The sequence below is a fragment of the Syngnathus scovelli genome, chromosome 19 (genome assembly GCF_024217435.2).
Source record: "Syngnathus scovelli strain Florida chromosome 19, RoL_Ssco_1.2, whole genome shotgun sequence".
NCBI classification, from domain to species: domain Eukaryota; kingdom Metazoa; phylum Chordata; class Actinopteri; order Syngnathiformes; family Syngnathidae; genus Syngnathus; species Syngnathus scovelli.
In genome coordinates this window covers 4,134,042-4,161,059 of record NC_090865.1, presented here as the reverse complement: position 1 = coordinate 4,161,059, position 27,018 = coordinate 4,134,042, and the positions used below count along the sequence as shown (strand labels likewise).

The 27,018-nt window shown below is 42.8% G+C and overlaps 1 protein-coding gene and 1 long non-coding RNA gene across 5 annotated transcripts in view; one reads left to right on the top strand and one right to left on the bottom strand.

Annotated features, from left to right (window-relative positions):
- The window catches only part of LOC125986623 (uncharacterized), a 60,823-nt gene that overhangs the window by 17,701 nt on the left and 16,104 nt on the right, over window positions 1–27,018 (top strand). For all 4 annotated transcript variants that reach the window (XR_011085763.1, XR_011085760.1, XR_011085761.1 and 1 more), the window contains exons 2-3: window positions 8,976–9,030; window positions 23,349–23,427. This is a non-coding gene — a long non-coding RNA (uncharacterized lncRNA). The remainder of the gene's footprint in view (window positions 1–8,975; window positions 9,031–23,348; window positions 23,428–27,018) is intronic.
- Window positions 25,723–26,855, bottom strand: med10 (mediator complex subunit 10). The gene is made up of 4 exons (XM_049750362.1): window positions 26,617–26,855; window positions 26,467–26,550; window positions 26,278–26,380; window positions 25,723–26,210 (listed from the first exon to the last, which is right to left on the bottom strand). The coding sequence occupies exons 1-4, from the start codon at window positions 26,736–26,738 to the stop codon at window positions 26,115–26,117; spliced, it is 405 nt and encodes a 134-aa protein (XP_049606319.1). The 5' UTR covers window positions 26,739–26,855; the 3' UTR covers window positions 25,723–26,114.

Sequence of the window (27,018 nt, the reverse complement as noted above, 5' to 3'; positions counted from 1 at the left end):
ATGTGATGTGGGAGGGGGGAGGGGGGGGACCCCGGGGAACCGCCGCTTCTGGCTGGGTGCCCCAGTTGAGCTTTGAGCTCCTGTTCTAGAGGACAGATAAAGAGGGGTATCCCTTACAGGCTTGACCTCTAGCCACCCCTGTCATGAGAAGGAGGGGTCAAAGTTCAGATCAATTGGATCCCAACGGCCCACTGTCTGCAACGGCGACTAAGTGCCTGTAGTAGAAGAAGCGGCGAAGAGGCGTGGCCTGTCTTTTTATCCAGCTGACACCAATCCAGGTTTATATAACTCCGAGTTTTATTGCAACATGTCATATGAGCTTTGTGATGTTTTGAGTACGTATTAAGAAGGAAATCGGATGGCTTGGATGTTATATTCATTTTGGACTTTTAATGATTTATTTGGCCCATTCTTTTGAAGGGTGGAATGATTACACAGCGTTCAACAAGACTCCAGTGCACACGTTTTGAATTTATTTTGGATTTTATCTAATCCACACCGGCCGGAATAATATTATACACACGGGCTCAAATGTGTACTGTACTCAGAGCACGTTAATATTTGGGGAAATGAAAGTTGTCATAATTCTCACTTTTCCATTGTTCTGAGCCGGCGAGTGCTGTCCAACAAATCCTTTTAATGCCAGAAAACACAAACTGCTTTGTCGAGCTGGAATTTAATCGGACGCGTTTGAATATTCATTAGAAAGACGAATTAGAATGAAGTAGATCTGGCTTTTAATAAAACTGCCCTATTTTTTGTTCCACATTTGACCTTTTCTCCCAAATATTAGCTCCATCAATATAAAAAGTATTGCTAGTAATTGAACTCCGCCCTCAGTCATGGCTATCTTAGTCAGAAATATTTGCTTCTCCAATAACCCCAAAGTACAGTAAAACAAACATACCCGTGAAACTGAAGTGAGCGGTGTGGTGCGCTGGGGTTTTTCCAAAGTAACTTTTGAGACTTTGACCACGAGCCATTTGGGTGTGTGCTCCGCACGCTTAAGCTCTGTCAACTTCCTTGTAAACCCCACGTTCGCTCGACACATCTCCGCCCTGCGTCGAGGTTGGTCTGACCTTCAACTTGACCTACAAAAAAATGAGCCATTGTTTAACTTGATTTTCAATCATAATTATAAATTAATTGTGTGTAGGAATAAATTTATTAAATGTGACATAGGTGGTCAACAACCGATGCTAACGTTAGCGTGCATTCCGCGCGGCGGCTCAGCCAATTAGCGCTTGAGCATTTTTTCGTTTGAGCCCGTGCAGATGATGAGATGTTGTGCTGGGTGGCGGCCCACTTCATTAAGCACACTGTTGTCTCGGGTTTACTCAGCTTGCCGGCTTGAACAGCTTGTTTACCGCACGCAAATATGACAGACTGTATGTCTATTTGACCGTCTGTGTGTGTGATGCAGGAGGCGGTGAGTGTGGTCATGTGATCCAAGTTTGGTGTGTCCTATATATAGGGTCAAACCGTTATTTTAATACACTAAACACACGGCAGATAAGTGCAAAGTGTGCCCGTCGCCGAATAGTTGGCCAGTCCAATAAGGGCCCACAAGTCTCTTTTCACCACTTGCACAAATATTAGTCCAGGAGCAGCAGTTTAAGTGCAATTACACCGTCCCTCCCCTTTTTTGTTTTCTCATTCAACACGGCGCATCGGGCCGAGCCAAACGCGTTACAATTGACAACCGGGTTGTGTTGACCTAACCAGACCCGAGCCCCGGCGCTCTACTCTTACTGATAAAACACATTGAAAGTTTGATTATAAATCATGGAGGAGGCAGACTTCAGCCATGTATCCCCGCCCCTCCCCTTCCTGAAATATCAAGACGTCACAGTGGCGTGCGTCTCACTTTCAGCTTTCTGACGCGAGGGCAGTTGCGAAGGCCTTAATGTGGCGGATGATGACAGATCACTTCATTCACGCAAGACCACAGCAATTATTTCAACCATGACAGATTGCCTCAGCAGAACTGAATTTCGGATAAAAAAAAAAAAAACAGCCCCCCTCTTCACAGACTCTTTATCTTTCTACCTCCTTCACTCCTCTTCCTCCCCCTCGTTCAATAAGGAATCTTGCGGTTTTCCGAGCTAATGACTTCCTCCTCACTCCTCACTGTTACACCATTGTGTTGATGTAGTTGTGTGTGTGTGTGTGTGTGCATGTGTGTGTTTTACTTTGTGTGTGAGCAGGGGGTGACGGTACCATCTGTCTAGCTGCTGTAGCCCTTGCCCCTGCCCAGCTGGTGGGCACTAAGTAATGGGAGAGGACTTCCTCGTTTCAACCCCCTGAGACACACACACACACACACACACACATGCATTAGTATGCAACACCTACTGTCACAGTGAGCGAAAGACAGGGAGATTTTTTTTTTTTTTCTTCAGCCTGAGTATTGAAACCTGAGCAACTCGGGGTGTCAACTGATGATGACTGAGTGTGTGTGTGTGTGTGTGTGTGTGTCTGAGTGACAGTTAGGAATGTAAATGAATGTTTACGGATTTGCCGCAAATAAAGCTCTCCACACTTTTTTTTTTTTTGCAAAACACAGTGTACACAATACGGACAATTAAAATTTTAAATTGCAGCAAGGCAGTGACCAGTCATGAATGCTTATTGGCGGACATCACAATTTTTATTTTATTTTGTTATGTACAAGTGTGGAATATAATTCCAACATGGGAAGCTTCATAAAAATACCTTTGTACCTCAGTGACTAATTATCAGTTTATTTATCATAATAAGAGTTGTTTATATTATTGATTTACCATAAATGTACCTATTAACATGCGCATATTATGATGACTGATCACGTCGGAATTTTTTTCTTTGTCTTTCCGACGACATTTTTCACATTGCGACAGGTCTGAATGGTTTGTATGCATGTAAATTCCCCCCTCATTATTTACTGCTTAAAAACATGCACGCGCACGCGTCTCCACCTGCACTTTAATGAAGAGGCTCCGGTTTGAATTAAACGAGAAGCTTCACGTAATTGGCTTGAAAATCCATTGAAATGCAGCACGTGCGCGCCGGACCGACACGTGGGGTTCACGCGGATTGTTGCCGTCGGGATTTTTGCGCTACCTGTAAGCGAACACACGCACACACACTTGAATTTTTAATGACATGGTGATGATGGAGTATTCTTGACCTCTCTGGGGTCGCAGACACTCAGCCACACACAACTTAAATAACATCCAGCTTTTAACTCCCGGCCGCTCCTACAGATTGGTAACTTCCCCGCTCGGAGTCGGCGACAATAGCCAAGACCGAACTGAGGCCGGGGAAAGCCGGGCCGCCATTGTCCGAGTTGAAAGCCCGGTTATTCATTGGCTGTGAGTTAAAGCGCTGACCCCGGTGTAACACTGATGGAGCTGGCTAACAACACTGAGGCCCTTTGTCTGGACCGGCCTGCTCTCTGATCAGCCCGTAATGAACTGTTGAAAATTTACAGCCCGTCGTCACTGTCGGCCTTGCCTTTCGCTTTCATCCACCTTTTCTGCCGCGTCCTCGCTTTTTAGTACTCCGCGGACGTCATCTTAAAGGGTGCCCCTCCCCTTCCAGACGCCCTCGTGCAATAACAATGCCGTCAATGTAGGTGGTTCATTGATTTCCTCTCAATAGGTGCCTATTGTGTCGCATTATTCTCCTCCTCTCCAATCCTTTCAATGTGTCCTGTTTTGTGCAACTTGTAACAATCTTAAACTTTAGGTGTCATGAGTGACTATACCTTCAAAAATGCATATCTTCTATATTTGAAAAAAAAAAAATGCTGAGGTAATAGTAGCTGAATAATCACAATAGACCCACCCATGCCACTAAATAAATCACTTCCTACTGTTCTGATAATGGGGAGTTAAATGTTTTATGACATGTAATCATTACTTTAACACTCCCCCTGTCTCAGTGCCCCCCCCCCCCCCCCCTGCTTTTTTTCTCGCTCACAGCATAAGCCTTATCTGTCTGGAGAAAAAAAAAAAAAAAAGCATTCTCAATATATGCAAAACTATTCCAGGTTCTCAGTTCCACCCAAAAGATTTCTTGCTTTTCTTAATATCTTATTTTTCTCCCTGAACTATTTTCTCAGTCTGGAATTGGTGATGGATTTCTCTGAACCGCTTCTGCTGTAATAAATCCACTCCTTGAAGTTGTGTGTGTGTGCACGTCTGCATGTGTGTGTGTGTTTGTGTGTGTATGTGATATCCCGGGGTAAATTGTTTCCTCCAGTCTTTGAGAGGTGGGCATTCAATAGCTTGCCAAAACAGCTATAGGCAATAATTAAATGATTCCACGCTTGAGAGGAGAAAGAAAAAGAGCGGGAGGGAGGGAGGGGAGTGTGGGAGAGAGATATTCAGGCAGAAGAGGAAGGAAGAGAGCGAGAGAGGGACAGAAAGCAATGATGTGAATGAGAAAGGGAGAAAGACATATTTGGAGAGCATCACAGTCTGTGGGCCAACACGTTGCATTTTGCCAAGCCAAGGGATCATCATTGATCAGCCATGTTGGAACACTGATTTTTTTTAAATGCCATTTATTTCCCATTTTCCTTTTTTTTATTATCCTGCTGCACGTCTCTTAAAAAAAATTCGGACAAAACTTAATTTTGAGAAATTTAATTACAATAACATGTATTAGTTCTGTGTAAACAAGTCGGCCATTTTTAATAGCAATATTGCATTCCTGGCTGATAAGATGATTGGCAGAAGAATAAAGCCACAAAGTGTCCAATTTGAATTCAAATATGTAAATAAACCTATCAGACCTGCCACAGTCGAGCCCCCTTTTGAAGTCTCCGGCTCCTTCCGGGATAGATTACGTTCCAGGTGCTGATGGACGCCTGCTAGCTGATGATTAGCCTGCCGCCTTTCCGCCATGATATTTACCGGATACAATTGTGTTGTCTACTGACATCATTCACTTTGTCTCCTCTATGCAAATCACATCATGCACTCTGATGCACCCCAAAGTAGCATGCCTGAAGTATTTGACAGGCAGGTGCATGCAAAAAAAAAAAAAAGACAATTATTTGGAGATGATTGGTAATGGACACACACATTTGCATACACGTATTCACACAAGCAGCTGTCTGCAGGCAGGCGGGGTCAAACGGTGGTTAATTAGTCCTGTCACCCGTTGAGGTCATCACACCTTCAGCTGTCTGTGCTCGGAATGAATAATACCGCAATATTAACACAGTCAGCTCAGCTGGAGTGAACCTGTTGTTGGTGTAATGCATAGCATATCACTCGCCCCCTCCCTTACTTTTCCGGAGAGGCCACGGCAAGTTGTCACTTTACGTTAATGACTGTCACAGTGATGTGTGCGGCACGTCCTCCCCGTCTTCATCCCAATGCCGCCGTATTAGCGTCCGCCCTCTAAATGAAATCAAACGCGTCCTCTTCGGAATGTCCCGGAATGTCTCATTAGCTCGACCTGTCTGCAAACTCCTGCAGTTCTTGATTCCATTGCTAGGGAAAGGTAAATTTCAACTTTACTGTGTGTGATTGAAGTCTGCTTCATTTTTTTTTTTTTGCTTCTTCGGGAGACTTCCCGACAGGTGCTTCCGGGACAACAGGGAAAAGTAGGAATGATTTCCCATCTGGTTAGTCTGTAGAGAGATGGCGTGGATGTCCAATCTGAAATGGGATGCAGCTCCCCGCAAAAAGGAACATTTAAATGGAGCGGAAAACCTGATTTCCACCCTTGAAAAGCCGACTCGGAATTCTCATTTCTAATGGAGCATCACTGCGTTTCCGCAATCGTTTTCCCGTCGGACTTTGCTGACGATCGTATCATAGCGTTAATTTGCCGGTTGTCCTCGTCCACGGTTATTTTTTGATGCAGACAACTATAGTATTAACTCCATGATTAGATCAGTTACACACACACACACACACACCAGGGGATGGAGGGATGGATAAATGCCAGCCAGGCCTCATTAGCTTCTCGCTGCTTTCCTGGAAAGACAGGAGTGAGACAGTGGGTGGGTGGGGGGGGAGTCGGAGGGGGTGGAAGGAAAGTGGGAGGTTAGATAAGCAGAGGGAGAGTTGAAAGCAAGCGAAGGGGGAAGCAGAGGTATGGGTTGTCGGGGTAACAGGACGAGAGAGAACCGGGTCTCGTATGGTGACCTGTTGGATTAAGGCTATTAGAAATCCATCTGGGGATGTTTGACCACTTCACTGGATGATCCGCCCCTAGCAGCCGCTCAGATGAACCCCCCCTCACACAAAATGCCCCCCTCAGGACACATATGCACAAAAACACACACACCATGGCGGAACAGGATTAAGGTCCATCTTGAAATGCTGCATGTTAGCAACTTGGACAGATGGAGGGTCAATGGAAATCACCTCGGCTGTAGATTTCATAATGGGACTCAAATGTTATTTTGCAAGTTCGATGAAAAATCGAAACTTTTTCAAGGGAGAAGATTCTACTTTCAATTCTTTCTTCTATTCCAAATTTGGTTCATTTTAAGCTCCATCATGCATTTATGCATAAGCATATTTATTTGGGCTCGTCATTGCTTTTAACTATTTCATATCCCTCATTATCTGATTTGTGTCATACGGTGGAAGCTTTTTATGAGTGGTTTAAGCTAGTGTGATTGCATTTTTTTTTTTTGGTGGGACTGGAAATGGTTTTGGCTCATTTCACCGATTAGGAGAGCGAGCCGCTCGGCGCAGACAGACGAGCTCCCAGCTGAATCGCCGCACATCAAACCCTTCAATCACTCGCCATTTACTGGGCTAAGCACAGATGAGAGGGGCCTCCCTGCTTGAGTATACAAAAAACCTGCCGCAGTTTACTCGCGCCGCCGCCGCCGCCAGCCAATTTCGGCCAGGCGTGCACACAACGGGAAGCAGCTTGTTAAATATGCAGCGTATCTTTGAAAAACAAACGCGAAAGAGAAATATTTATGAGCTTGACGTGGCTGCTTCTGTCTGTGTGAAAACGCGAGTGCGCTCGCGTCCCTACGGTGGCACCAATGAGGTGATTAGCGATTTATACGAAGCGAATCATTAGCATACGCGCCTCCTCCCCTCCCTCCCTCCCCTTCTCATCTGGGTACGTCTGCTCCCAGCGCCGCTTAAGTGTTTTAACGTGTTAATAATCATCAGGCGCTCAAGTGGGCGAGGCACTGGGGAGGTGGATGATGAGAAGGGTGGGCTCGTACCGATCCGCTGCCCTTTGACCTTTGACCTTGGACTCTCCTCCTGTGTTGGAGAGGCCGGCCTCTCATCTCAGGGGTCCATCGGGGACCTATTAAGGGCTGTCTCACACTCCGCCACCTCACTTAACTCCGTCTTGTCAATATGCTACACCGTGTGTGTGTGAGAGGAGGTCGTGTTTATATTCACCTTCCCGTCCATCGTGTATTTTTCCCCATTTTTTTTTTTTTTTTAACACTCTCCCGCCACTTCTTAGTGTCTCCCTGCCTTCTTCTCTTGCTCCATCCCGCTGGCTGCGTCTGTCTTTGGAGATGCTAATTCCCAGTCCGGGGAGACCACATGAAACAGAGCTGAGTTTCTCTCATTAGCTGACACAGATGCCGAGGCACGTGGACCTGAATAACAACGTTCTTGGCAGGCGCCGCACCGCCTCTTCCTCTGCACACCGCTCCACTGAGGAGTCCGCATTCCCGCCGTATTCCGCACACAGCTCGGCCGCGTGTGTCCTCTTCTTCTGACATTGCAAGTTTTATATGGGAAAAGTATAAATATCATATTAGTTTTATATGCAAAAATATATATACACACATTTATTTATTTTTGTTCACCTTGAATGCCCATATCAGCATCAACGCGTTTTGTCTTTATTTATTTTTACAATTGAAAACTGGCTGATTTGTTTCGCAAAAATTGAAAGTTGTCGGAATTCATTGCCCGAACACAATTGATTACAAAAAGAATGTATTAGTATAGCGTGGAAAATTTCATTTCCATATTTCCTCGGTGTCCCTTTTAGGATTCGTAAATATGTATGAGTGTCCCTCATCCATTTCAAAATTTCATCACTAATGCTTGCTATTCAATTTAAATAGTACGATTACTCGCTCCAATCATAAATCTAAGAGCAGCCGCGGTCGATTTCTGATTGACAGTCAGCAGATTGACACTCCGTCAATAAAATAATATCTGCTGCTTTGTGTTTATACTTTTTTTCCAAGTATTTTGTGGTTGGATGAGAAGCTTTCATTAAAGTATTTCAATTTGAATTTTCTCCCCAACAACCGCGGCCTTAAATATTAATTTCTACGTTGATCTTTAAAGTGTTGCGGGAAAAAAAATTCTTGATTCAGTTAAAAAGGATAACCTTGGAATCAATCAGGAAACAAGTCGGCACATTGTGCCGAAGCGGGGCGACGGACTGTAATCCGGTTTTAAAGCAGGTCCACATGTTGACCACATGATGCTCTCTTGGAGTCAGACATGACTTCACCGGGTTGTATGTCACCACGCACCCCCTAAACATGGAGCTCAGCGCTCTCACGAACACGATCATGGAGGCCTTGCGAAGAAACATCGAGATTGATCATTTCTTCACATACAGCCGCAATTGGTCTGAATGACAGTAATGTAATATTGATAGCCAGGGGGATGACAGTCTGTCTCCCTTGTGTTCATCCCCTCAGGCTTGACAGAGCTTTGGTCACACATGCCACTGGTGGAAATCTGCTAACATTTGCTCCAATTTATTTTCTGTCTTTCTCTAGACGTCCATCCAGTCACTCATTCTGAGATTTGTCCCAACCCCGATATAGTTCAGTAAAACAGCAATTATTGCAGCCTCAATTAAATGAGTCCAATAGGAAAAAATATAAGATTTTTAATTTGGGATTTTTATAGGATTTTTTTTCCATATTTGTTTTACTGTTTCCTATAGACAACTTAAAATGAATATCAGTGTTTTTTTTATTTTTATTTATTTATTTATTTATTTATTTATTTTTACAGATCCTCCTACTTCACTTCTGTGCAGAAATATTGGTCATCAGGATAAAGAATGCCTGTGAGTATTATTTTTTATATAATATATATTATGTCTACATGTGTTGCTGCACCGTTTGTGTTCAAATATGCATTTTGTGTCTACATGTGCATGCATATGAGTAAGATCTTTTTTGTTATTTTTTTTTTTAACTCGAATCGCCAATGGTGGTCTCTTGTTAAGGCTGCAGCATCTGGTTTAATTGAAACTTCCAAGAGTCTCCTTTTTTGCTCTCAGACTGAGGGAGATTATTGTAATGATTTGAGAGGTTTACCCATGTGTGTGTGAGTGTGTGTGCGAGTGGCCAGGGGTGTTGTCCCTGTTGAATGAAGGTTCAACAGCTCACAGGTAGACGAGGGCTTTAGTGGCCAAACATCCGCACAGGGCGCCGCTTGTCCCAATTTGATTTCGGACATATTTTGGGGATCGCTCGGCGAACTGATGAAAGGAAAATAGAGAGTTAATCCTTGTTAAATTTGAGGGTATTGCACCACACGCACACACACGTACACAGATGCGCACACCCTGTAAGACATGTGTAACCTAAGTCTGTTGTGATTCTTTTCCTGGGGAGGCCAGGAGAAGTCTGGGAGAGGTTAAAGCAACACTGCACAGTGTGAAAACACATTGTGTGGCGTGCGACACACACACACACACACACACACGGCTTTGATTAATTGGCTCTGCCTGTGTTTGCCATTGAGACAGTATTCATTCAGGTTTGGGAAGCAGATTTTTTTTTTTTTTTTTAATAAAAGGTCAGTAGATAAACAGCTCAGAAGGGCAGCCATTTTGGGGCTTAATCCTCAACGTGACCTCATTTGCCTCAGAGGGGCGAGGCGGTTCAAAGGTGAGGGTTATGAACTATTTCAGAAGGTTAGCCAAAAGAAAATGGAGGCGCCGAGTCCACAGACTAATGAATTTGCATTGAGTCGTGGCTCAGCTGGTTTTCCCAAACTGAAAGTTAGCAAGGACATCACGGAGAGAAATAAGTATTCAATTTAAATATAATTTGATAACATTAAAGATGGCCGCACTCCAGCAGTTCTGTGTGTGTGTGATCTGCTCCCGTAATCTCTCACACACACACTTTCACACTTTGACGCAAATGTTACTTCTCAATTATTAATCCACTTTAAATGTCAATCTGCAGGGATGGAAATAGTAAGAGTGGAGTCATTAGAGCGCCGTACCTCATTTAGACCACATATTGTTGAGTTGACTCATGAGCAACATTCAAGACTTTTCATCTTAGATCACGTGACAAATCGCTCGTCATCTTTCTGAGTCAGTGTTTCACACTCTGGGCAAATGCATACTTTTGTTCATCACTTCATGCGTGTTTAACACACACAGAGAAAAAAAAACAGCTTATGAATAGTGATGAGGCCAAGGTAAATATTGGACATGTGCTGAAAGACGCGGGGATAAATGCGGGGAATAAACACTCTCACGGAAATAGAGCTTATGTGTGCAGTGTAAATTTTGGCGATGGAAAAAATTCATCATATTAGGTCTCACCTCATTATTTCATTCGATATTGTAATTCACAGAATTGGCGTTGTTAAAATAGATATTCGTGCTAGGCTGTGCTAAAATGTCACTTTATTTATTTCTCCAAATATTAGATCATCTTGGGAGGTTGATTTTAATATTAAATGAAATTGAGAAAAATTTATTCAAATCTAACATGGCCCCAAACTGATAATGTTCACATTGTCTCTTTTTTTTTAAAACATTTCAGAACAAAGCCTGCCACTGTGTGGGATTGATTCTGCCCCTCCAAAAAAAAAAATTAAAAAATATCCGGCAAAAGATGCGTGATGGCGTGCCATAGCGGCGTAGCAATGAAACCATATGTGGCTTGAGGATATTAAAAAGAGAATCGCCAGAAAGCATTGCAACCCAATTTTATATATATAAATATACACATACATATAATTCAATATATACATACATGTAAGACCATCTAAGGCCCGATCCGTGTGTTTGAGCTCCAATCTCACAGGAGCAGCTGTAGCCTACAGCCTATATGGAGATGACGGTCAGTCACCCTGACCCGGTCACCCGGCACACCGCACAGTTCTTGCAGACTGCCATGGAAGGAGAAGGGGGGGGGGGGGGGGGCACTTCAAACAGTTGACTATTATGACTTCAAGGGCGTTATCTGATCCAGGCGCTGGCGAGATGGCGATGGCGAGTCAGAGGGGAGAATATGGCGGATGGTTTTTGAGGGCTGGCGAGAATATTTGATAGCGCACGGCATGTCAGAATGACATTTTTGCTGAGCATCATTGCTGAAAAAATTTTGAATTCTATATGAATGACTAACTGTTAATTATTTCCAAATCAAGTCTAGTCAATTGGTTGCAACAGGGGTCTTATTAATCTCTTCCCTCGCCGCTACTAATCTCATTCAGGGGTGCCAAATTACCCCGAGCTAGTGTGTGTTTAAACATTCAACCCTAATTATGGCTCATTATTTGCAGATTCGCCAACCTTTCACCCTTGTTCACCTCATGAGCACAACACACACACACATGCACCATAAATATTAGTCTGCACCCACAGCTCGAGGTGATGTTTAGGGGTTTAAGTCTCTGCTGCCATCTGCAGAGCTGAGGAAAAAAATACCAGAGTTGTTTTTTGCGCGTGTGGCCTGTTGGTGGCAATGTTGATGAAGCCAAATGGTGGAACTCCAAATTATTAGGTACACATGGCTTATTGTAAGAAGTTGCGTCAACATTTTGAGCTATAAGAGAAGTGCGAGGTATTAAAAACAGCTCTTAGTGCGGTGTAGTGCAGCAAATTAAGCATAATAATAATAAAGTACACATTTATGATGATTATTATTAGATTTGTATCCCCCAAAAAATCTGACTATATACGTAAAAGTGTCTAATATTTATAGAGTAATAAAAATAAATTTAACTTCTACACTACAAATAAAAAATAGGCGTTTTAAAACACTAATTTAAAAAATATATAGCAGAACCGTATGTGAAACTTTCCCTGTAAGTCCAAAGATAACCACAAGAGGGCAGTCGTGTAATACATTTGGACTATTTTTGCGTTTTCGCTCAAGGGCAAAAGGGGAATAAGAAGGAATACTCAATCTATTGTTTTTATTTTTTTTTGCCTGATTTTGAAGCATACAGACCTCACTGATGATCGATGTGGGTGACAGCTGTACTTTTTGCACACATACATACAGAAATAAAATTAAAACATATCATGGTATCCTCCTCCCTTGTCTCTCCTTCACACTCTTCATCTAATCCCCCCCCATACACACTCCTCCCCATCACATGGTCTCCTCCTACATCCTTATTTTGCTCTCACCTTGTCTGGAGGAAATGTGACCTCTGGAGGCTTCATGGCTGATTTCATTTCTGTTATGCAAACAGCAGCAGTTACACACAAGCCCTTTGTAAAAGACTTCCCTTGTGTATTTCTGTGTTTGTGCACGTAATAGCCTGACGAATTGGCTAGTTTGGGCCAATAATAACCTATCATAGGCGATTTTCCACGCTCATCCAACACATTAGCACGCCGTCATTGGCATGGCGTCCTCACGGCACGGCTGAGAAATCACATGCGACACCACAACGGTGTGGAAGTTGATGGAAGCTTGCAGTCATGTCCGCTGTATTGTAAATAGTCACGTTAGCATAAATGCTTCTTGGGGGTCGGAATGTTTTGCCCTCGTCCTAATCAGTGATGTCACAGGGGGAGGTTGTCCATCACCAGTCAAAGCCAAAGCACCTACTGTGGATGATGATTGGACCCCATCCAAGTGCTCATGTATACATTTAAATATGATTAATATTTGTAGTTACAGCCAAGCAGCTGGATTTTTTTGTCAAAAAGATCCCCTGTGAGCTTGTGTCAATTTTTGGACAAAAGTAGTGCATTGCTGCCATCTTCTGGCATCTCAGGAATCTTGAGGAGTTTCATTTAGACAGAAGTAGTGATTTGCCTCCCTCTTGCAGCATCTTGGCTCTAATTCAATATGTTTGACATGAATTGAAAACCTTCATTTAGACCAAAGTAGTGCTTTTACGCCATCCTGTGGCTCCTTGATACAGAGGAACAAGTAGTGCTTTGCTGCCATCGTGTGAGTTATTGGACCAGAGACCATCAGCTGAGACTCTTAAGTCCCTGATTCACGCTGAGGCTTTGCTCTCCTGGTGCCCTTGGGCTCGATTAATAAATAGCACCGCAATGGCGACGGGGAGCAGGGCTAACCTTCATTATGTGCTTGCCGCGGGGGAAGTCATCAAAGCTGAGGTGTAGCTTTGAAAAAAGCAAGTTAGGGTTGACGTCGGCAGTGCACACCGGGGAACCTTTCCCTCCCTCTCCTCCCATTTGTTCTATTGCTCGATTTAATGTCCAGTTATGACCTCACTTTCCAACCTTGCTAGTTCCTCCCCCAATGGTGATTGCTAAATTGGTGCTCGTGGGGGACATCCAGCAGATGGCAGTGTGATGGAAATAAAATCCTGTGAGACAGAAATGATTAAGTTGGCATATTAATATACAGTAAGCTCCTTATGTTGTTTCAGGAAGTGGGTGGAGGTCTTTCTCATAAGATTTGTCTGTCTTATTATTGTTGTTAATATTATTATTATTATAACATTATTGCAAATATTTAAAAAAATAATAATATTAACATATCGCTACCACAAACCTTAACTTGACATTCTGGTTGATATTGCATTTGGGAAATTGTGAATTACTAAGAGACCGTTGTGTATTCTACCCAAGCAGTTGCTTACCTTATCATTATTCTTCAGCTCCTCTGACCTTTCCGTCTCCTCTTCGCGTCTTGTCCTCCTCCTCCTCATCTCTCCTCCGTTTGGCTCCGCCTCCTCTTCCTCCCAGACACACCCGAGACACGACGTTGATCCCGCAGAGGCGCTAGATCAATAGCGCCGATAAGTAGCGCCGGTAAAGGAAATGACACGGCTACGCTCCCCGCCAGCAGATATTTTATTTTCTCCAGCCTCTCATCTTGATTTCTACTCGACGCTCTGATTAGTGCCACTGATGTTCGCTTGAAAACGAAACCAAAGCCAGAAGTGATACGGGCGTGCTCCTTCTCTCAAAAGCCACTTTAGAGGCGGAGGAAACGCAAGTGTGCGTCTTTTGATTAGTCAAGCAGCCATATTGTTATGACGATGGCCTTCTGTGACCTTTGGATGTATGCGTGTGTGTGCGTGCTCATGTGTGTGTGTGTTGGATGAGTGACAGAAGAGAGCATCTGTCACCGAAACACACGGGGAGACATCTCATCCATTATTCACTAAGTGGAGGTATCATACATGCGAGAAAAACACGCATGTGGCGCCATGTTTGTTTTGGGCCGTATGTTTGCGGTTTGCTGCTCAAATGTGATCTGAAGCATGAGTCTATTAATATGCTCCTAAAATAAAAAAATAAAAAATATTTGCCAGGTCCAAAACATGTATTTACAGCTCAGAGATTTTTTTTTTTTTCATTGACTTCCAAGATTTACCGCTAAACGATTACTTGGAATTTAATCAGGCAGACTTAAGGGGAGCCCTCGTGTCGGTTGAAAATAATTGTGCTCCTCCGGGCTTTACTACTGATAATCAAATTTTCTGTTTTGTCATAAAATCAATTCCTGCTTCTACAGTGCTCAGAGCAGTGAGAACATTTCCAGGGTTCAGAATAAAAAGCCGAATTACCCGTGCACTTTTGAAACCTCGCTCTAACATTCTTCCAGAGACAACAGATAAGGCGCAGCCATGTTCGATGCCAGATAAGAGCCTTTCCATCTTTTTGGAAGGGATGTGAAGGATGCAAGTCGGGTCAAAGGGAGAAGAGGAAGATGGAGGAGGGAGATTAGGTTCAAGATAGAGAGACAGCATCAGAGAAAGCGATGTGGCCGCTTTGTCGTGCCTCTTGGACTATTGATCTGCTGTCAGCTGTTCAAAGACTGATGGAGGACCCACCGTCAATCTTCTCCAGGGCTGTTTGCTCTATTCCAGGGCATCTTGTACCAAAGTCCTTGACCCCTCCCCCCCCTCCTTATTGTCATGACAACCTGCCCTGGTTTTAGAACTGCGCCAAGTCATGCTTAGTTTATGAAAAATAATTTTCTGAGTGATTCAATCTTATTTGGATAGAGAAAGGTCAAATCTCAGCAGCTTTGATGCATTAATTTTTTTTCCCCACCTAATCACTGCCATCCGTCTGCCAGACTTTTTAGACAGGAAATTAATTATAAATCCAACTTCCTGTTTAATGAAGCTAAAAACTAGTAAACACCAGCATTGCTACAGTCTGCCAATACAAACATATTATTGTTCAATTTTGATTGGGACTGAAGTTTAGTTTTTACGTTCCATTTTTAGCTTTTTCTATATGTGTCACGGCCCTGTGTCTCAATATTTTTGTCAGCATAATGTAAATATGAAAAGCACAGATGCTCGCCCGCCCACACATGCAGCAACAGACGTAGAAAAAGAACACGGTAGGGGGGGGCTCATCCATCTGAGCGGCAGACTGCTGCATGTCACAATTAATCACAAGAGGACGACACGGGGGAGCGGCGGATCGTCACAACCTAACCAAAAAAAAAAAACAGTAAAAGGTAAATAAGCGGCCATTGTGTATTGTTTCAAGGCTGGTTTGATCTGCCTCTTGGCAGGTGCAAAAGCTCGATCCCTTTTTTTCTTTGCCGCCGTTATTCCCTATTAAGAGTTAAAAGTAAAAAAGCAAACTTGACTCATTCCCCCTCGGTTTCGTTCCGCTCTGCTGAAAATAACAAGGAAATTGCCGACGGCAAGCAAAGGCCTTATGGTGTGTATTATTTCTTTTTAATTTCAGTTGTGATGATAAGCAAGTGAAGGATTTAGCTCAGCCACCTGCACACACACACACACAAACGTGACCTTTATTCGCCCCTTCGATGGCACCGTGTGTTACAGATGGAGGAAATATTTATCATGGTGCATGAGCACACAAACCCGGCACACATTGGGGGTTCATCTCCCTTTAAATTGTCCAGCTGAGAAAGAAACCCACCACCATATGTCCACCAATCCCGAACCTCCATGAATAGTGAAATAATATCGCCCACTCTTAGTCGAACAATTCCTAACACGATGACATCATCAGCTCCCTGCAACACGACACGACATGACTTCATTATGTGACCCAAGTGGCTGACAACACTCACACCTCCGCCCCCCCAAAAAAAAAGTCGATGCGATGACTCAGCGGCTCGTTTAGTCGTGCTTGCGTTTTACCGGGAGAGAAGAGTGCTGATAGTAAAATCCCCCCCGTGGCCCCTCTAGATGTAATCAAAAGGTACACTCCACCAGTGTGAATGTTGCCCGACAACATTTATAATTCAGTGCCTGCAAATAAATTAATGAGGCAGCCATTTTTGAATAATTTAAAAACGTGCCACTTTTTTTGCTACTAAATCTTCCTAATTGAACATTTCTTGCATCTTTTTACATCACTCTTGCACGGTAACGAGAGCCCCCAAGAGTTTGAATGGAAATTAAAACGATTCCGATCAAGTAGTACCAAATTAAGCAGAATGATGATACCGGGGAATTCTTTTGAAATGATGCACCTGACTTAATATATCAGCCGGCTTAATCAATCTACTCGACGCCTGGCGATAAAAACCAATGCATCAATGAAATACTTAAATGCAATCAACATCAAATACACTAAATTACTAATTAGGTGCTTCAGAAGCATAAATGAGACATCATTTGTTGAGTCTCTGTAGTGATGGGATGAGAAGGTTGCAGCCTCCCACGTACAAAAAGACAAAAGCAAGTTCACGTTATTGTTTGCTAAGCTTATGGAAAAGGAAAAGGTTGAGCTCATTTGCTGAGTGTTGCGTTGATGAGGTTGGAGTGAGCATTTAGGAGGAGGAGAGCCTTCCAATGAAGTGCTGTACTCCCTTTCATCCATCTTTTTGCTCCATTTATGACCATAATAGATTTCGCCATCGCTATGGAAACAGAGAGGCTGTAATCAGCGTGCGACAGTCTAAGCGGGGCCTCGAACAAAACGGGCGTAATGACAGTGAAGGCTGGTGGGAAGAAAAATGTTGACTTTGGCAGAGCGATTGAGACAAACAATAGAATATTCACGCATTGTTCTTAGGGAGCCACGTGATTTATGTGTTGCTATCATTGAAGCGCTATTAACGTGGAGAAAACAAAAGGGAGTGGCAATCAGTCATCGCTAATGATGTTGTTTTGCATGTATGCATTTACATATATAGATAATATACTGTCACTATAAAACATGATGTACAATAATTGAAAGTCAAGTTTAGTTTGGTGCATTGTTAACCGGATGAGTTCATTGTGTGCTTTGGCTGAAGACAAAATAGGATCAAGATGGAATAATGGGGATCTTGTCAGATGATAAATATTTTTTTTAATATGCGGTGCAAAAGTAGTCCTTGATTTTTTATTATATTTTTTATATTTATCTTATCTCTATTATCTTATTATTAAAAAGAACATTTATTATATTTTATTTTGTTTTTATATATCATTATATTTTATATATTATATATATTATTTTTTATATTATATTTTCAGGATTTAGAAAGTTTTTAAATTTTAGTAGTTCAAGTCAGACGAGGACACACGAAAACTATTAATCGATGCCCGAGATTTTTTATTTTGAGTACCGTTTGTGTAAAAGCCTTTTTAATGAGAGGGTTAATAATATGAACCTCATCATCATAAATATTTGGCTCACAATCTGTCGCGTCTGCCGTTATAAGGCAAACGCAAGCCTTTCGTAAATCCGCAACCGAGATTGTTTTTGGACCCGTTTCAAATCAGAGTGAGTCAAGACAAAAGAGGTGCTTAGCACTACAGGAAAATAAGTAAACGCCTATTTTCCTCCTTTCAGATGAGTGGGCGGTGTGATGAGATCTGGTCAGAAGCCCCCTCACCTTGGTGAGCAGATCGCTTCCACAGTGGGATAGTCTGATACCTCACTGTCCCCTGGGGGGGATTGGGAGGGGGGGAGAGAGGGGGGTGTAGCTTTCCAGACTGGCAGCCTTCAGCCGCCCACTGAGAAGGAAAAGAGAGAGGAATCAAGGTTGGGTGGGTGAGGGGCTTTTCTTTGTGCCGCACCTGGCGATGCTGAGATGGATGGGGAGGATGGTGGGCAAAGGCAGTGTTAATAATGAAGGGCTGGTGTGAGGAGGATGAAAAAAAGATGAAAAATAAAGAATTGCAAGAAGGTGAAAACACGCAGGGGGTTAAAGTGAGAAGATATGTGGAGGGGGGGGAGGTCATGAGGAAGTTTCGAAAGAAGACCACCACCCTTCATCTGCAAACACTAGTCAGGCTTATTTTTCATTTTGATGTGAATCATTTATTATTGAAATGGAATATATTATGCAAGCCTTTTATAGTTTTTGGATGACATTAGTAAAAAAGTAGTACGGTAAAATTCTCGAGTTAAATTCTAAACGTTTATACGGAGATGACATTCTTCTCCATCTCGAGGCCTGACCAATACACTGAAATGGCGGGGTGACCTCACATTGCGAACTGTGCAAGCTCACTTAATGGGCTTATCTAACATAAAAAAACACCGGGAGGAAAAGCAGGCTGATGGAGCCACTTTACGTGTGTGCGTGGTCTGTCGTCGCAAGGGCGAGCCTGCTTCGGCTGCTCTGATCAATAATGCAGCCAGCGGGGGGGGAGATGGGGGGTGTCGAGAATGGTCTTTGATGACTCACAGGGATACGCTGAAGCGGACCAGAGCGAAGGGATGGAAAAGGAGGGCGAGATCAAACGAGAGAGCCCAGCAGACAGGCGAGAGTCTCTTGTGTCACACATGCACACTAAAAAGACAGAGAGCAGGAAAATTACATGAATAATGATGAAAAAAAATAAAAATTATAGTAGTCTACTTCAAAAAGTGTTAAGGCTACCTGAATTTTTTAAGCTTCGTCCATATATTTTTACTTTTATTTCTCTTGTGGGGCACATGCTTCATGTAATACACTAAAAAGACAGAGAGCAGGAAATAATGATGAAAAAAAACTAAAAATAAAAATTATAGTAGTCTACCTCAAAAAGTGTTAAAGCTACCTGATTTTTGTAAGCTTCGTCCATATATTTTTATTTTTATTTCTCTTGTGGGACACATGCACACCAAAAAGACAGAGCAGGAAAATTACGTGAATAATGATGAAAAAAAATTGAAATAAATGAAAATAAAAATTATAGTAGTCTACCTCAAAAAGTGTTAAGGCTACCTGAATTTTTATTTTTATTTTTATTTATTATTCATGTATTTTGACAGTTACTTCAATGATATCCCATTGCCTGTCATTTGACATTCAAGTCACATGGCTGGCAGCCAAAAGTGATTTACACGCACGTTGCACACGCCTCTATCCAATTGCGGCCATGTTGGAAGCGCAAAAAACACTTGTGAGTCACGCTCCTCCATTCGCTGCTTGCCTTTCACACTGACCCAGATTCACCGTCTCAAGTAACAGCAAAGGATGCTTGACCTATCTAAAGAAAAAACTCTCTTGATCGGTATTGAACAAGCATCAGAAAAACTAACTCCATGTCGTTCTCACACCTTCTGCAGGGTTGACATCCTCTGAGGGTTTAACCAGCCAGTCGTGAGATTAGCTCTGGCAGCATTATTACGCCCGAGCTCCGTGTTCTCACCGGCCCTGACGGTCAGGAGTCAGCGGTAAGCCGTAGCGTTATGGCGACACCTCATTACCCCCCCCTCCCTCCTTCGCTGTCGTCATAGCAACGGCCGAGAGCTTATCTGGATGCTGAGAAAATTGCACCTAAGAGGTGAACCCCGGGGTGAAGCTTGTATGTGACATATGGTGTCCCTGGTGAGGTAGCGACATGCCCAAAAAAGGTTCAACTCATACGAGAAGAAGAAAAATGGTTTCCAGAGTGGACGTAATCCTATTTTATAAATGTGTTTGTTATCGTGCTAAGCTATCACTCACTGCAGCCATGTAACCTAATTAAATCTCTATTAGGTAACAATGTTTGATCTGACTAACTTGGTTCGTATAGATTTGTACCAGTCCGGAATTTCTTCACCTCTCTCGGAGAACATGTCGAATCAAACACAATGCGATTTTCTTCCAATTAAATGTCATCGGAAAGGAAGCGGCGGCGGGAACATCTTAAATTGTCGAATCCAACATTGCAGCACATAGAAGCCGTTGGCAGATGTGATTTGTTGGTACGCTCTCACTTGATTTCCGCTGAGGTTTGACCCATGCTCGGAAATAAACTCGAAGCTGTTTCCAGTCCCAGGTCATGAAATATTTACCCTGTATCAAATGAATTATATATATGTGGAATTGAGTCCATGGATGATTCGGCATCCAAACCAAAAAGTACACGTCATTAATTTCCATTTGATTATATTTCAGAAACGACAAATTAAATCAGGTTTAATGAATAGAGTGATGTTCCGTATCTAAACGTGCAAGGTCTGCTCATCTTCAAGATGCAAGCTGATTTTTATTTTCCCTGAAGTTTGTTTTCTGCTCAAGGTGACAACTTCAGTTGAGAACGCACACACGTTTTTATTCCCTTTTATTAATCTGTGGCGGAAATATTTGATAGCTCGATAGATGGACGGGACATTCAGATCCGACACCCCCTGGAGTGCAGTGTCGACAAAATTTCCGACATAGCGGCGAGGAGCAGTGCTATGGTAATAATATGCTAATTAGGAGTAAAACGGGCTTGACAGCGAACGCGCGTCTGGCTGCATAATGGCTCAGGAGTCGAACTGTTTGATCTGATGTATGCTAATTTAAGATACGTGTCGCATGATAATTTGATAGTGTCAGGCAAGTTCTCAAATGCCCTCCCCCTCCCCTCTTAACGACATCTTCACCTTTCTTTTTTTTTTGCATACCTCAGCACTGTTGATGTGAGTGTCTGGATGGAGCTAATATTAATATACACAGTAGTAGACAAAAGTATTGGGACACAGAAGTCACCTCAATTTTCTCGCTAGACTAATTAAGAAGAAGTTCTTAGAAGAGACGTAAGGATGTAATCTTAAAATAACCATGCTGTAGCACAACATGTCTCTGCCTTTCCCCGAAATAGCCGAGTCACCACATGGCTGTCCTCGGAGACGGGTCATCGGAAAACATCCTAGTTTTTCCCTAAAATGGACCGTTGCCATTGAATTGTACAAAACCCCCCGCTTAAACCGATCAGACCGTTTTAATACCTCTCGATAAAGTGAATTGGATTACAAGATGGCAGTAAACCCTCAACACTCCATTGATGATTTTTGTGACGAGAAAAAGAAGCTTAGCTCCATTCAGTGTGTGTGTGATAGTCTATTTAAGCCCCTTATTAGGTCTATTTCTGCCTACTGTAGCGCACAGGTACTTACATAAGCTTAGGATGTGTGTGTGTGTGTGTGTTAGAAAGATCTCACCCGGTGACTCAGAGATGACACGAGGAACATACGTCACACCGCCACTAAATCCGGATGATGTGTTCATGATAGTATGGTGACGTAGATTGTGCAGATGGCATGTGAATTGAAAATCGGAGAAACATTAGAGCGGGCATGTGTGTGCACGCCCACTAATCAACACATAATGGACCCCCAATGTCACATGACCTGAGGGTTTTATTGCACCACCATATTATATGTATACCATCTCTTCCCCAACGGGCTAATTCTTTTCTGCTTCCATTATGAAGCTAAATCCCAGTGGTGCCTTGTGGCAGTGAGTCATTGCAAATCGAATTGGGATTTTTACGCCAACTCGCCAGCACTGAAGTGGCTCATGGACCCAGAGAGTCCAGTCAGTACCTCCCCTAGTGAAACAAAACAGGGAGTCCATTATTTTTATTATCCATTTTTGTGTTTGTGTGGAGAATTCGGAAGCCGAGAGGGAGTCGGGGCTTCACTCCTGAGCGCTGATTTGTAGTTTTGACATCGGATGCAAGAAACGAATGCGGTCCTTTTATTTGGTTTCACATCTACTAAAAAAAATAAATCACCAAAAAAATTCAGTTTTCCAAATCAATCTTGTCGAGGCCAATTTTCTCGAGCGTAGACTCACAACACTAATCCATCTTCATCCCGTCTTGTTCCCATCAGGTAAAGGAAGGGAGGGTGACCTCCGTTTCTAAATATAGACGCCGTCCGACCCTTTGGCAAGTCTTTACGTAGACGCCTCGGCTGTAATGGCCTCGCTTCGTCATAGCAACGCATGTTCTCCACTTGTATCGAGCTCTTTTCGAGAGGCTAATGATTTCAGATCCCTTGAGAATATTCCAGCAAAAGAGAAAAACTTCATTTAAACAGGCCTCTTTGATTATATAGTGCCAGTCAGCAGCTAACAGATTAGCTTTGGGGTGAGAACAAAAACAAAATAAACTCCCTTGCTACACTGCTGTTTTAGCGTTTGATTGTGTGAAAACATGCAGAGAAAGAAAAATGGGTTATTGGAAGAATCAATGAGGGGAGGGAGGAGGAAGGGATTGGGCAAAAAAAAAAATGCTAAGCTGTTATCTTTTGGAAAAAAGGATTAGGCCATAGTTTCGACACTAGAGATTTACAACAGTGTGTATTGTTTTTATGTCTGACTTTGACTTTCACGAAATGTCCTCAGTGGTACGTTTCCTGTTCTTACAGGCTGAACGTTAGAATTATCCTTGCAAAAGATGCGCTTCCAACTGTAACCCGGTTCTAAAGTCCATTTGTGACGTAGTATTACGTAACTTGTAAGCCGGTGTTGTAAGCTGCTCAACTCGGTTTGCATTTCATCGTCATTTCTAGGGATGACTTTGTTTATTCTCAATCAGATCTCAACCGGAATAAATGGAGGAATAATTGTTGATATTGATATTTAAGAACAGACGGCAAACCATCCAAGCACATAGAGGACCACTTGAGCCATTATGACATCTCATTTGAATATTTCATATCGAGTCAGTCCTTCCATTGCTGCCGTAACATCATCCGCCGCTCGAGAAAGACTTTCTACAAGATTTTGTTTTTTTCCGAGTCCCATTTTTGAGGTTATCGATGCGGAAGAACATTTGTGAGGTCACCGACATGACAGAAGTTCTTCCGCACCACGTTCAGTCAAGCATGACTTCTCAACACAAAAACTTAAAAGTGGGACTACTTTGAAGATTTTTAAGTGCACGTCAACACCACCGCAATAATAAAAAAAATATTAAATCAATACCAAAACAGAGCCTGATGATTCATATTCACATCAGAGTGTTGTCTACGCATTTTAATACAAATACAATTTTCTTCTTTGTATTCTCTCCTAGGGAATAAATCATCCGACGTGCACGGCCGATTTAAATGTCATCGGCGGTAAAGTCACAAAGGCCTCCTCCGAGTCGTCGGGTAAGCTTTGGGCAAACACACTGAAGTTGTGATCTTTTTTCAATCTAGTGTGAGCAGCACATTAGGGAGGAGGGTGAAGGGAAAAAAAAGAGGGAGGGGGAGGGCCGGCCTGGCATTTATGGCTTGACCTCACTGAGGGTGTTTTTGTGGGGTGCTGGAGTTTTATGGAGCGTGTGTGTCCGTTGGGATAAGATGTCTTGGGTGACAATGGGGGTTGGAGGTCGCAGCTGACTATAGGCTAAAATATTCAAGAAACAAATTAATGGTCCATTTGACCACGTGGGCCATAAAAGCCTTATTCAGATCTGGCCCACCACAAACATTTTCTGCATTGAAAATTTCATAATGTTCCCATCACGCCGAGTGCAATCATGTATTGCACTTTTTTTTCCCCCAGCACCCCGCTTCAAAACGCCCGAGGCACTATCACAGCCTCTGGCAAACCCCAATATTACAATGACCATTGACTGTGAGAAGATCCACTGAAGGCCTTCCCACATTTTCAATCGAATCACTCATTTAGAACCCCAACTAGTAAGAGCGGAATGCGGATAATTGCCTTCTTGGTTGGACTAATTTGCAAAAGAGGTTTCAACTTGACAGTGAGATGACATCAGTGGCCGGGTTTTGTTGTAAATGTCACAGTCAGGGCTCCCGATTTGACTGTGTGTAAAATGGCACGGCATGAAGCAAACGAGATGCAGACTTAATTAAACCAAAGGGAAATTATGAGAACTCCCTTCGCTCCTCGCTCTCATCCTTTATTCATTTGCGTCCGCCTCGGCTTTTCGCATTGTTTGTTTTTCCTCCGCAAATTAGGCTGGCTGCAGATGCATTTAATAAACGTTGAACGCTTTTGTATGCACGCTCGATAAAAGCATGACAAACTATTGTTTTCCTTCTATTAAGGCCCATCTGCGGGGCTTTTTAAGCAGCGTAATTCGATCGGCGTTGTTGACGGGTCCTTAGCGGGGGCAGGTGCGAGGAACATCAGGCGGCAGACATCATCGCTCTGATTTATGGTTTTCATTTAGCGCCTTTATCATCCTATTATCGGAACCCTCACGCACACAATCTGTTCTCCCGCCCGGCGTGCTAATCGCTAACGTTGGGTCAGTGAGCGGCTGAAGCAAAACGTGACGCATGAAGGCCCCATGTGTGCGTTTTTGGTCATTATAGAGTGCAAACAGATGGATTCAGCGTGAATGTTGGATTTTTCACGGTGACGTGCGTAAAGCCAAAATAGTGCTCACTAGAGTTGCTGACAATGAATTGTTGACAATCACTTCCTGATTTGCATAAGATGACAAATAATGAGTCGAGCGTGACGCTTTTGATTGGGGAGCAGTAAACGGTTCTGTCACGACTCAAATAATTCTTCCAACAAAAGTCATGAGTTGACCTCTATTTGTTTTGGTACTTTTTTTTTTACAGATAATCCAAGTCATCCGCAAATAAATTCAATTCATCCACGGTTTTATCAATGTGATGTATTTTGGTATTCACTGTAGCTTTGAATATTTCTCCATCTCAACAAACCTACGCAGCCCATAGAATTGTCTAGGGTGGAGAGAAAGAGTGCGTGACGTAGGGGGGGAAAAAAGAGGTATTGTTGCCATGGGGACGAATGCAACAGAAGGAAGATGGGGGTCCGGGTCCGCCTCCTGACCTGCACAGAGGAGTTGAATGACAGTCACGGAGCTGAGGCGAGACAGGCGCTGGTCACAATGCGAGAAGAAGGGGGAGATGGGCGGGCGACCCTCACCCGTGCAAACAAATTGCCTCGGCTTCAGCGGCTACTCACTGCTTAGCATTAGCATCCAAAAGACATTATGCATTGAACATCAAAGGTGGCTTGCACTGCTTTTGTGTGCCTGTCGCAATCTATGGGGGACTGGTGGAGATTTTATATGCTAGCCACTATCAAAATCTGCTCTTTAAAATTCAATTTTAATTAAATAATAAATATTCAAATATAAAAAATAATTGTATTGCACATAAAAATGTAATTTTAAGACAGCTGAGCCATACTAGGGCAACGGATATGAAATAAATGATCAAAAGAGTTTTCCATATTGGTGGCCATTATCTGTACGCACTTTTATTAGAAGGCTCTAAAACGGAAATCCTGTATCGCGCATTGTTGTCATAAAAGACAAGGCTGCAAAGAAAAGCCTCTCAAGCCTGTGAAATCTCTTCATCATGCTCATATTTTGGATTTGGTACACTCCGTCCGCTGGCAAGGCAGCTCACTAATATACAGTATTAGAACAGAATGCTACTTTACGCATCAAATGAATACTTACAAAACCTTTAATACAAACAGGATAGAAATGAAGCGCAGACATGTTGCTGGGCAGGTCCAAAAAAAAAAAAAAAAAAAATCCCGCATTCAGAATTATCACAGCCTGAGCAACAATTTTGTGCTGTTACTATATGTTTTATGAATTATTACAAAAAGATATAAATAAGTACCACCACTTAAGAAAAGAGCTTATGTACAATACGGAGTTTGAATTTGACCCTGCTGCCAATATAGTGTCCATGCAATAAAACGAACATTTGCCCCGCCAACACACTCCATTTAAATGAACTTTCAATGTTGGCACAGTCTGGTTGCGATCGCAGATTCTCGTTCTTGATCCGAGGTTTAAAATTGTACTGTAATTGTCACAGTGTAGGAGTCACTAGGATGGAGCATCATCACCATGTATTGCCTTATATTTCAACATCTCCTCCGGGAAGACTTTGCCGAGCTCAGAGATGAGAAGACTCTTGAATTTCTGTAACAGAAGAAGCCTGTAAATCAGTTTTGTGTCATGGTAATAGGCTTAATGTACGACTTCTTACCGTCAAGGTGTCAATTTTTCCTTTAACTTGCTCGTTGCGGGCCAAGGCTCTCTCCAAACACTCCTTTGTGTACAGCTGTGGGTTTCGACCCTGGTCGATATATCTGAAAAATATCAAACAGGCAAAATACATAATGATAATAATAATACATAGTACATGATGGTAAGGTCAACAACATCGTATACTTACTCAAAGACTTCCAGTGGTACGTTGATCTCATGCAGTTGTTGACGGCACTTCTCAATATCTTGCAATCCCGTTATCATTAAATTTCTGTTAAAAGAAAATGAAATTATTGTCCGTCGATGTTTACAACGCGTCGATTTAAACATGACTCACAATTTTTGGTTGAGTCCCGCTTGACTGCTCGACTGGAAGTCGCTGACAATAATTCCAAGCTGCCGAATATTCTCGACAAACTTCTCGAGATGTTCCTCGAGGTTTTCATTTTTCTCCGCCATTTAAATGTTAATAAGAGAAATGGCTTAAAAACGATGTGCCTTAAACCAAGCGCACTTCTCTCGCTAGCCAGATATGCTTGCGCAGCTAAAGTGCATTTTACTTTACGGCAGTTCTGCAGCCAATAGCTGATGGGCTCTGGTGTGTTGCCATAGTGACAACCAATGAAGAGGTGCCGGTTTTTGTATCATAATGTCGTGCTGCAGAATGGAAAAAGACCGTATAGCTGCATTATTTATAATCATCTTCAAACAAAACGCTGCAATGCTTCCTGATAATATT

Coding starts and splice junctions, on each gene's coding strand:
- med10 (XM_049750362.1), bottom strand. CDS start 26,738: ATGGCGGAGAAAAATGAAAACCTCGAGGAACATCTCGAGAAGTTTGTC. Junction 26,551..26,616: donor GCGGGACTCAACCAAAAATT/GTGAGTCATGTT, acceptor TTCTTTTAACAG/AAATTTAATGATAACGGGAT. Junction 26,381..26,466: donor GTACCACTGGAAGTCTTTGA/GTAAGTATACGA, acceptor GATATTTTTCAG/ATATATCGACCAGGGTCGAA.